This window comes from Oncorhynchus nerka, linkage group LG4, assembly GCF_034236695.1.
Source record: "Oncorhynchus nerka isolate Pitt River linkage group LG4, Oner_Uvic_2.0, whole genome shotgun sequence".
In the NCBI taxonomy this organism is placed as follows: Eukaryota; Metazoa; Chordata; class Actinopteri; order Salmoniformes; family Salmonidae; genus Oncorhynchus; species Oncorhynchus nerka.
The window spans coordinates 53,885,725-53,896,154 of NC_088399.1; the positions used below are offsets into that span (position 1 = coordinate 53,885,725).

Sequence of the window (10,430 nt, forward strand, 5' to 3'; positions counted from 1 at the left end):
TACATAATATCAACTGAAACATGGTAAACGTTGTTTAGAATCAATCCTCAAGGTGTTTTTCACATATCTCTTCGATGATATATCGGTCCTGAATGTCTCCTCTCTCCTCTCAATCACATGGAAGAATGGTTGCAGCTGGAGATTGCGCACCAATTTCGACGCAGGACACCGGGCGGACACCTGGTAAATGTAGTCTCTTATGGCCAATCTTCCAATGATATGCCTACAAATACGCCACAATGCTGCAGACATCTTGGATGAACGGCAGAGCGCATAAACTCGTTCCCAGCATATTCACAGCCATATAAGGAGACGTTAGTAAACACAGCGTCAAAAATCCTGTTCATTTCCTGTTAGAAGTTGCATCTTGGTTTCGCCTGTAGCATTAGTTCTGGGGCACGCACAGATAATATCTTTGCAGTTTTGGAGACGTCAGTTTTGTCTTTCCAATTCCATGCATAGTCGAGCATCTTTTCGTCACAAAATATCGCGCTTAAAACGGGCACGTCTTTTTATCCAATAATGACATAGCGCACCCATAGATTGAAGAGTTAGACCATGCGGTCCTAACAGTGGCGTACATCCGTTTCGCGGGGCCAGCAAAGTTAACGAGGCAGAGAAACATTTGCAGTTTTATAGCTAAACTCATGCTATTTTACACATTTGCCATGAGGCTGAGAGAACATGTTGCATTTTTAAAACACATTTTCTGTAATATATATATATATTTTTTAAATGCTTATGAAATGTTCATATACTATCTGAAGAGCCCAATCAAAAAATATATTAAAAAAAAAAAATTAATTGGGGGTGGGGGGGGGGCTGATTCAGTCAGATCACATGCCAGACTGTTCTTGGTCTGTTTCACTCTGACATGGTGGACTGGATTAATCTATTTCTGCTGTGAGAAATTTAAATGACCTCATAAGGCAATTGCAGGATACTGATATTCATACAGTAGTTCATTTGTATCATCAACAGCTGCAATTGCATGTACCATGCTCCTCAACAATGTTCCTTCTGTTAAACGACAGAATTAGATTCATCAAAATGAAGAAACAAATACCAATTCCAAGATTGAATTTTGGAAGTCTTAAATGAACAATACATATACAGCACAACTGTTAAATTGTTTAACTATTTTAGTTACATACAGCTTTATTGGCGACTTCAGACAAAGGCAAAAACGGGAAGGCAATTATTCACAATGAATGAGGCAATGCATTCTTATTTAAATAATTTGTGAATGAAGGGTAGAGGAAGGGAACGAAGGAGTGATTTAAGCTCTGGCTTGGTCCTTCTGCTGGAACTCTGCAATTCGGGTCTCCATGATAGGCCTGAAGTGTCTGATTAATCCCTATAGAGAGAAAGAAGAGTATGAGGCAGTGAGTTAAGAAAAGGGCAAGTTAGCCAACTACACTATTACCAAATCAAATACAGTCTGTTTAAATAGCAGTCTCTATGGACAGATGCAGGCAGTCCATAGAACCCTGTATTACGTACCACCAATACACAATAATTGCTCATTCTATAGGACTAACCCGAACCATACTGTGCTGGCTTGGATATTTTCACTATGAGGCATTATTGTGTAACCAGGCCAGCCAAGTATAGTTTAGTTTGGCACTATAATGTGAATCAGGCATTTCACTGAAATAATAAACGTTTTGTTTTAGAAATGATAGTTTCCGGATACGACCATATTAATGACCAAAGGCTCGTACTTCTGTGTGTTATGTTATAATTAAGTCTATGATTTGATAGAGCAGTCTGACTGAGCGGTGGTAGGCAGCAGCAGGCTCGTAAGCATTCATTCAAACAGCACTTTCGTGCGTTTGCCAGCAGCTCTTTGCAATAATCTCGGGAGTTGATAGGCTTGAAGTCATAAACAGCGCAATGCTTGAAGAATTGCGAAGAATGAATGCTTACGAGCCTGCTGCTGCCTACCACCGCTCAGTCAGACTGCTCTATCAAATCATAGACTTAATTATAACATAATAACACACAGAAATACGAGCCTTTGGTCATTAATATGGTCGTATCCGGAAACAAAACATTTATTCTGGTGTAACCGATGTGAAATGGCTAGCTAGTTAGCGGGGTGCGCGCTAATAGCGTTTCAAACGTCACTCGCTCTGAGACTTGGAGTCGTTGTTCCCCTTGTTCTGCATGGGTAACGCTGCTTCGAGGGTGGCTGTTGTCGATGTGTTCCTGGTTCAAGGCCAGGTAGGAGCGAGGAGAGGGACGGAAGCTATACTGTTACACTGGCAATACTAAAGTGCCTATAAGAACATCCAATAGTCAAAGGTATATTAAGTACAAATCGTTTAGAGAGAAATAGTCCTATAATAACTACAACCTAAAACTTCTTACCTGGGAATATTGAAGACTCATGTTAAAAGGAAACACCAGCTTTCAAAAGTTCTGAGCAAGGAACTTAAATGTTAGCGTTTTTTACATGGCACATATTGCACATTTACTTTCTTCTCCAACACTTTGTTTTTGCATTATTTCAACCACATTGAACATGTTTCATTATTTATTTGAGGCTAAATTGATATTATTGATGTATTATATCAAGTTAAAATAAGTGTTCATTCAGTATTGTTGTAATTGTCATGATTACAAATAAATAAAACACCATCATCCAATTAATCGGTATCGGCTTTTTTTGGTCCTCCAATAATCGGTCTCAGCGTTGAAAAATCATAAATCAGTCGATCTCTAGCCCAGACAACACAGTAGTGGCTTCGGGACACGTCTCTGAATGTCCTTGAGTGGCCCAGCCACAGCCAGGACTTGAACCCGATCGAACATCTCTGGAGAGACCTGAAAATAGCTGTGCAGCAATGCTCCCCATCCAACCTTACAGAGCTTGAGAGGATCTGCAGAGAATAGGAGAAACTCCCCAAATACAGGTGTGCCAAGCTTGTAGTGTCATACCCAAGAAGACTTGAGTCTGTAATCGCTGCCAAAGGTGCTTCAACAAAGTACTGAGTAAAGGGTCTGAATACTTCCGTAAATGTGATTTCAGTTTTTTTTTTAATACATTTGCAAAAATGTCAAAACCTGTTATGGCTTTCATTATGGGGTATTGTGTGTAGATTGAGGGGAGGGGGAGGGACTATTTAATTCATTTTAGAATAAGGCTGTAACATGACAACATGTGAAAAAAGGGGTCTGAATATTTTCTGAATGCACTTTGTATACAGTATCTCATGTATTTACCTGTACGGGCCACGCGGCTCCATCACCCAGGGCACAGATGGTGTGCCCCTCAATCTGCTTGCTGATTTCCCAGATCATGTCGATCTCAGCTGCCCGCGCATCACCCTTCACAAAGCGCCACATCATCTTGTTCATCCAGTCCACTCCTTCACAGAGGGAAAGAGAGATGGAGAAAATAAGTAAGATAAATATGGGAATAGGGTAGAAAGAGAGACAAACAGACTTGTAAGCAGTCTTTAAAAGGCACAACATATGGATCAAAATAGTTAAGTAGCTTTCCTTACCCTCCCTGCAGGGGGTGCACTGGCCACAGCTCTCATGTTTGTAGAACTCAATCAAGCGGGCGATGGCTCTGATGACGTCAGTCTGCAATGAGAGTACATCTCTCAACAACATATCTCAATGTGTCAGATCTAATTTCAATTACCCTATATGTAAGAATCACTTTCTCATCAGTGTTATACTGATACATACAGGGCCAGTTTCCCAGACACAGATTAACCCTAGACCTGTCCAAAATATCCTTTTCAATGGAAATTTTCTATTGAAAGTGTTTCTTATTCCAGGACTAGGCTTGATCACTGTCTGGGAAACCAGCCCATACAGTGTGGATGAGAGTTTACAGATTTGTCCATGACGATGAGAGCGGCAGTGCCAAGGCCAGTCTGAGCCTGGACCAGGCCGTCAAAGTCCATCAGCACGGTGTCACACACTGAACGGGGGATGAGGGGTGTGGAAGAGCCTCCAGGGATCACACACAACAGATTGCCCCAGCCACCGCGCACACCACCTGGGAGAGAGAGAGACATTCACTTTGGTCAGTTGAATTGAGGCTGCACATGTGTGTTAATGAGCAAGTACGATATATATACTGTACCTTAATACTGAGAAAGGTATGTTGTGGCATTAGTGTTTACTAGGAAACCTGATTGAGGGCTTTGATACAAAACCACCTGATAATGTTCAAATCCTCTGGATTGCTTTATTACTAATTTAAGACAACATACAGTACATATATTTGATTTCTTTGAACTGACATGTTTGCTAACTGTAGCAACAATGGTGAGGTGGTTATTATACATTGGGAAGAGAGATGCAGCTCAGTTTTAAATGCTCACGTGGTGTACGGTAAGGACGTACCTGCGTGTCTCTCGATGAGGTCCTTGAGAGGAATAGACATCTCCTCCTCCACTGTGCAGGGGGTGTTGACATGACCTGAGATGTTGAAGAGCTTTGTGCCTGAATTCCTCTCTCTGCCAAAGCCTAGGAACCACGTGCCACCACGGCGACAAATAGTGGGCGCCACGGCTACCGTTTCAACGTTGGCGACAGTTGTTGGGCAACCAAACACACCTTGGAGGGAACAAAATGGTCAACCAGTTTAGAACTAAACTTTTAGAAGAAATGTTAAAGGATATTTGGATGTTATTGATGTAGAGGGTGTTCTGTTGAACCTCTAAATTGACCTATTATCATCAAAAAGATATCATTGCCATGTCATGATTAGTTCCATATTCTGGTATTACTACATCATGGGGGGACTCCATCTTCTTCTCCACCTCAGAAACTCACCAACGTCAGCAGGGAATGGGGGCTTCAGGCGGGGCTTCCCCTGCTTGCCCTCAAGGGACTCGATGAGTGCAGTCTCCTCTCCACAGATGTAGGCACCAGCCCCACGCATCACAAACACGTCAAAGTCGTAGCCAGAGCCGCAGGAGTTCTTCCCAATCAGACCAGCTGCATAGGCCTCGTTGATGGCCACCTGAGGTCAAAACCAGGATCAAATCAAATGTATTTATAAAGCCCTTCTTACATCAGCTGATATCTCAAAGTGCTGTACAGAAACCCAGTCTAAAAACCAAACAGCAAGCAATACAGGTGTAGAAACATGGTGGCTAGGAAAAACTCCCTAGAAAGGCCAGAACCTAGGAAGAAACCGAGAGAGGCCAGTCCTCTTCTGGCTGTGCCGGGTGGAGATGGCCAAGATCAAAAAAGACATCATTCAAAATCAAAATCAATTACCTTAAAAGGAACCATATATGTGTTGAACGTACTAGGAACATTGGAAAAGGTGAAAAAGTGTGCCACATCTAAGAAGAGTAAGCATAACTGTTTAGAGATCAACCTCTAAACCATTGTAGTTATGAATTTGTTTTCCCTTTTCATGCAGTCCACGCTCTCACCTGCAGGTTGGAGGACTCATTGTAGAACTCTCCCCTGATGTAAATGTAGGCAGCGCGGGCTCCCATGGCCCTCCCGGCCACCAGGCAGCCCTCCACCAGCTTGTGGGGGTCGTTACGCATGATCTCCCTATCCTTACAGGTGCCAGGCTCTCCTTCATCAGCATTCACCACCAGGTACTTTGGTCTAAGGATCAGATGAAGGGGGGATAGGAGTTTTAGATTCCTTTCTCAGGTCAAAGTTGGCAGTGTCAAATGGGGGTGTAGGGTAAAGTTGCGCCTGGATTCTGATTTTGGGTAAGCTTAGCATTCTCCCCACTAATGTTTAAGATTAGTATTGGGGGAGGGAAAGCTGATCCTAGATCAGTACCTAGGGGTAACGTCACAACGGAGCATCACATGAGCAACATAGGCAGTACCACTGACCTGCCATCACTGGGCTTGTTCATGAAGCCCCACTTCATGCCGGTGGGGAACCCTGCTCCGCCTCTCCCCCGCAGCCCTGAAACCTTGATCTCGTTGAGGATCCAGTCCACTCCCTTCAGCAGGATCTCCTTGGTCTTGTACCAGTCACCACGACTTTGAGCTCCCTTTAGCCTGGAGCGACATAGGGAGAGAGAAATAATATGACACCTAATTCCTAAGAATACTATACGACTGATTGATTAAGTAATATGCATGGAATGTTATATAATTGTACAGATGAAAAATGATGGTCCAAGCTCTCATACCCCAAAGGCCAGCATTTCTGACATTGTGTAGAATGTTATTGTGTATAGAGAACAGTTTGTAATGGTACCTCCAGTCATGTCGGCCATACAGGTTGGTGAAAATTCTATCCTGGTCAGCCAGGGGTCCAAATGTTGTCTTCTTTGGTGGTGCCTAAAGAGATTGCAAAACATTAGGCCTAATAGTCTAAATACAATATAGAATATTTGCTACCAATAGTCTGGAACTGTCAAGTTTGCACTTTACACAGCTTGTGGAAGGATACCTCAACAGTTGTGCTGTTAAGTCGTGTGATGGACGTCACTCTGCCTTGACAGACAGCAACTGGGCCCCGAGCCGCAGCACAGACCAAAGCCAACCGGGACAGGGACAGCATCCTGATACCTGGTTGTAAGGACAGGAAGCAGTCAAGTCGATAGTTCAAATAATTTCAAATGTAGCCACAATACGATTATATTCATTGGTCAACATCCAGGGCAGGCTTCAGTTCCATCCCCATTACAAAAGCTCAAGCAACAACATTACAAAACCCAATGGCAATGTGACACGACCCAAATACAACACAAAAACATCAGGCGCCGTTACATGAATAGCATCAACGTCCATCATAAAATCCATGCCAAGGAAGCATACCGATTGCTTGTCAGGCAACTCTTTTCGTCGCCACTGAACAAAGAATACTGTTGTCATTGTGTTAGTTAGATAAGGATGCATAGCACTGAAATTGTAACATTTCACGGGCCTAATGTTCAAAGGTGTATAAGGTGTTAGCTAGATAAGGATGCATAGCACTGAAATTCTAACCTTTCACAGGCCAAATGTTCAAAGGAGACATCGTCAAATATCTAGCTAAAAGCCAAACACATTTCCCCTGGCACAGCACTACAAGGACCTGCAAACGTCCCACCATGACCTCCACTTTGTGATAGCTAACATTACAGTAGCTAGCTAGCATGCTAAACAGGCTACGACAATCGACTTCTGATGCATAAAACTGCTCCAAGTCTCATAATAATCCTATTATTTTTGTTACGTTTTGCATGATATATTAATGTAGCTATGCAAATAACAAAAGCACCTATGTTTTTGTTGCAAAAGTGGTCTTCGTACCTTGGTGTTGAATCCCGAACCTGTGTTACAAAATTACGTTCTTCTTCTTCTATGAGGTTTCTATGAGGCATCCAATTTGTTGCATTACCGCCACCTACTAGACTGGAGTACAACTCCCTAATTTACACTTCCTTGATAGATAAAATGTAACAAATAAATACCATACCCTCTAACACTACGCTCACAAATTTCAAAATTATATCAAATACAATTTACACCACCCTACTGCACTAATTAAATGCATTTATTCCTACCTCATCATCCTGAATTTAAATTTAATTTGTTTTCAATTTAACCAGGCAAATCGGTTAGGAATAAATTATTTTTTACAATTACAGCCTAGGAACAGTGGGTTAACTGCCTTGTTCAGGTGTAGAACAACATATGCTTACCTTGTCAGCTCAGGGATTTGATCAAGCAACTTTTCCATGCCATGAAAAGTGTGTTGGCCACTAACCACTAGCCTACCTGCAGCCCCAAGGAAAGGATAGGACATCACCACTTAACACACACCCTGTAACTCTTGATGTCAAATCTCGTACACCCAAATACCTCTCTGCAACTACCACCACAACTGAAATGTTCTGTGACTTACATTCCATCACTGCAGTACAATTGATAACCATAACTATAAATGCTAAAAATCCAATCTTACTGAAACACATTCACTTGATGGCCTATCCCTCTGTACTGGTACAGATCTACTACTCACACCACTCCTCTCAGGATCCCTCCCCCTTGACCCATCTTCCTCTACTGTCTTCACTGCCTCAGCATATGACAACTTCTGCTCTACTCTGACCCTGGAAACCTCAACCTGTCTCTCTCGCACGGGACATTTCTGAACCCCAGCCCCATGGGCACCCCTACAATTAACACATTCCACTACTTTCCCCAATGCTACACATTCCTTTGTCTCATGCCCTTCTGCACACTTCTCACACCTAGGAACATCCCTCCTACACACTGCTGCCACATCCCTATAAGCTTGACACCTGTAACAACGTAATGTATTTGGTACAAAAGCTCATACATGATAATACGGCACTTCTCCTGACATACATCTTGTTCTTGCCTTCTCAAGGTACGCCATTTAACAGGCTGTCACAATCTCCATACAATCAGCACAAACCCCTTGGGATGTGGCGCTCAACAGTGCATCCCACAGCTTCGTCTTGATGTGCTTCTTTATCTCCCTACAAAATAATGAGCAGAAGCAGCAGCAGCAGATTCTTCTTCTGTAATAGCTTGGCGGTCCGCAAACAATCGTTTAAGTGCATGCCGCCACCTACGATCACTCATGATCTGTACGATCACTCAGGATCTGTCCAATTCTGTACTACCATGAAAAAAATGTTTAAAAAAAAAATCCCTACTAACTTCTACCACACCATATGTCCCCCACATTTACAACACGTAACCTTCACATTGCTCCCACATTCACCGTAATCATGTTCGCCTCCAACACTTGGCACATATTTTCCTTCCTTTACATTGAACAGCTACATTTCCCATTCTTTAGCTTTTTATTCTTCTGTAAGGTTTCATGGCAGTCTACACCTATTGGTGTACTGCTACCACCTACTCTATGGGTAGTGAACGAAATATAAAAATAAACATCTTATACAATACAAAAATCAAATAAATCCAAAACATCCCCACCCCACTCCTTCAGTGATAATCCAAATCACATCCCTACACAGGCCCAGGTGCCTGTATGGACACAACATTCATCGATGGGATTCCTTGTAATGCCTCTGCTGTAAAATCCCTGAGTCCCAAAAAACCTTCAGCTACACTCACAACAATGCCTATTTTCTCCGATTTCATCGTTGTTTGCGCTGTGCACTTTATAACCAATGCAATAAATAATACAAAGTCCACCCTTTTATGTCAGGATCCTGTTGGCGAGTAATATTTAGTGATGTCTCTAATCCAACTACCATGGTTTCTTCAATGTTACTCCCTTCTTCCACTCTTCTCACCACCTCCAGATAGGCGACATGCCCGTATTCTTGCCACCTCGGTCTCCATCACCCTAACAGAGCACTTCATGAATTCTGGCGCATGCTCGCCACCACAATTGTAGCATTTCGCCTCATGAGCGGAAGCTAATACCTCTCGACCGGAAACAGTCCGCCTCGGAAATGGTCCGGGTGCCGCAATTGCAAGGTATTTGAAACTTTTCTAACATCCAAAAATTAGTTACCTCAGGTTCATTCAGCCGTTCCTATAGGGAAAATGAATGGGGAAAGAACAGGGTTTTGGGATGAATGCAGAAAATTCACTTTAGCGGTACTAGCGGACCAGCACTTGTGATCCTTAAACCCCACCCACACAAAATGTATGATAGGAAGATGACATGTTGGGCCTATGGGATTGGGTGATCAGCACTAACCAGACTATTGTTGGTTGTAGGAATGCATGGGAAATGGCAGATGTCAAGATTGAGTCTGATGCATCTACCAGTGAGAGGAGTGAAGAGAATGAGAATTCTGGATGGACGACTGTCGCTAAACGTCGGAGTAAGATAGCCAAAGTGTCAGTTGAAATGCAGTTTAGTAAGCAGAAGGCTCACGCTCCAACTTCTCAGTTTGTAGTGGGAGTAGGGTTTAGGGATAAGGAGATGTACGTTGGGAATCCGTTCTATGTTTACAAAATGGTGAAGAATGTATTGTGTGCTGTGGAGTCTGTGAGAGTGACCAGAGGTGGAATTGTATTGCTCTGTTGTGCATCGGAAAGCAAAATCAGCGAGCATTGAACCTCAGGAGTAAGGGATGGTGGCCATGCATGGACAAGGCTGCAAAGAGACACTTCAAGTCGTGCCATGGTTGTCAGATTGTACCACGACCAGATGTGCCAAAACTGCTGAGACCCACAGCGCTACCTGATGGGCCGTGGCAGGACGTTGCCACTGACCTATTGGGTCCACTACCAACAGTACACTCAATACTAGTAGTTGTAGACTACTACAACAGATATTATGAATATGATATCATGCAACTACAACAGAAAAGGTGATTGGAGACTATTTTCAGTCGTCATGGTCTACCACTAACAATCCGGTCTGATTGTGGCCCACAGTACATATAATCGCAGTTCCAGAACTTCTGCCAGGAAAATGGGATACAGCAGGTAAAAACAATGCAAAAATGGGCACAGGCAATGGTGAAGTGGAGTGGC

At 43.0% G+C, this 10,430-nt stretch overlaps 1 protein-coding gene across 2 annotated transcripts; it reads right to left on the reverse strand.

Moving 5' to 3' along the window:
• Positions 1 to 1,124: 1,124 nt before the first annotated feature.
• LOC115128181 (NADH dehydrogenase [ubiquinone] flavoprotein 1, mitochondrial) lies at positions 1,125 to 7,353 on the reverse strand. 2 transcript variants are annotated; one of them, XM_029657792.2, is made up of 11 exons: positions 7,248 to 7,353; positions 6,403 to 6,521; positions 6,208 to 6,290; positions 5,835 to 6,005; positions 5,412 to 5,595; positions 4,801 to 4,990; positions 4,369 to 4,581; positions 3,852 to 4,018; positions 3,513 to 3,594; positions 3,229 to 3,374; positions 1,125 to 1,357 (listed from the first exon to the last, which is right to left on the reverse strand). In XM_029657792.2, exons 2-11 carry the CDS (start codon positions 6,511 to 6,513, stop codon positions 1,280 to 1,282), a joined length of 1,425 nt encoding a protein of 474 aa, XP_029513652.1. In that variant the 5' UTR covers positions 6,514 to 6,521; positions 7,248 to 7,353; the 3' UTR covers positions 1,125 to 1,279. The 2 variants fall into 2 exon arrangements, with proteins under 2 accessions (XP_029513652.1, XP_029513651.1); XM_029657791.2 differs by having other exon boundaries at positions 7,216 to 7,289.
• Positions 7,354 to 10,430: the final 3,077 nt, after the last annotated feature.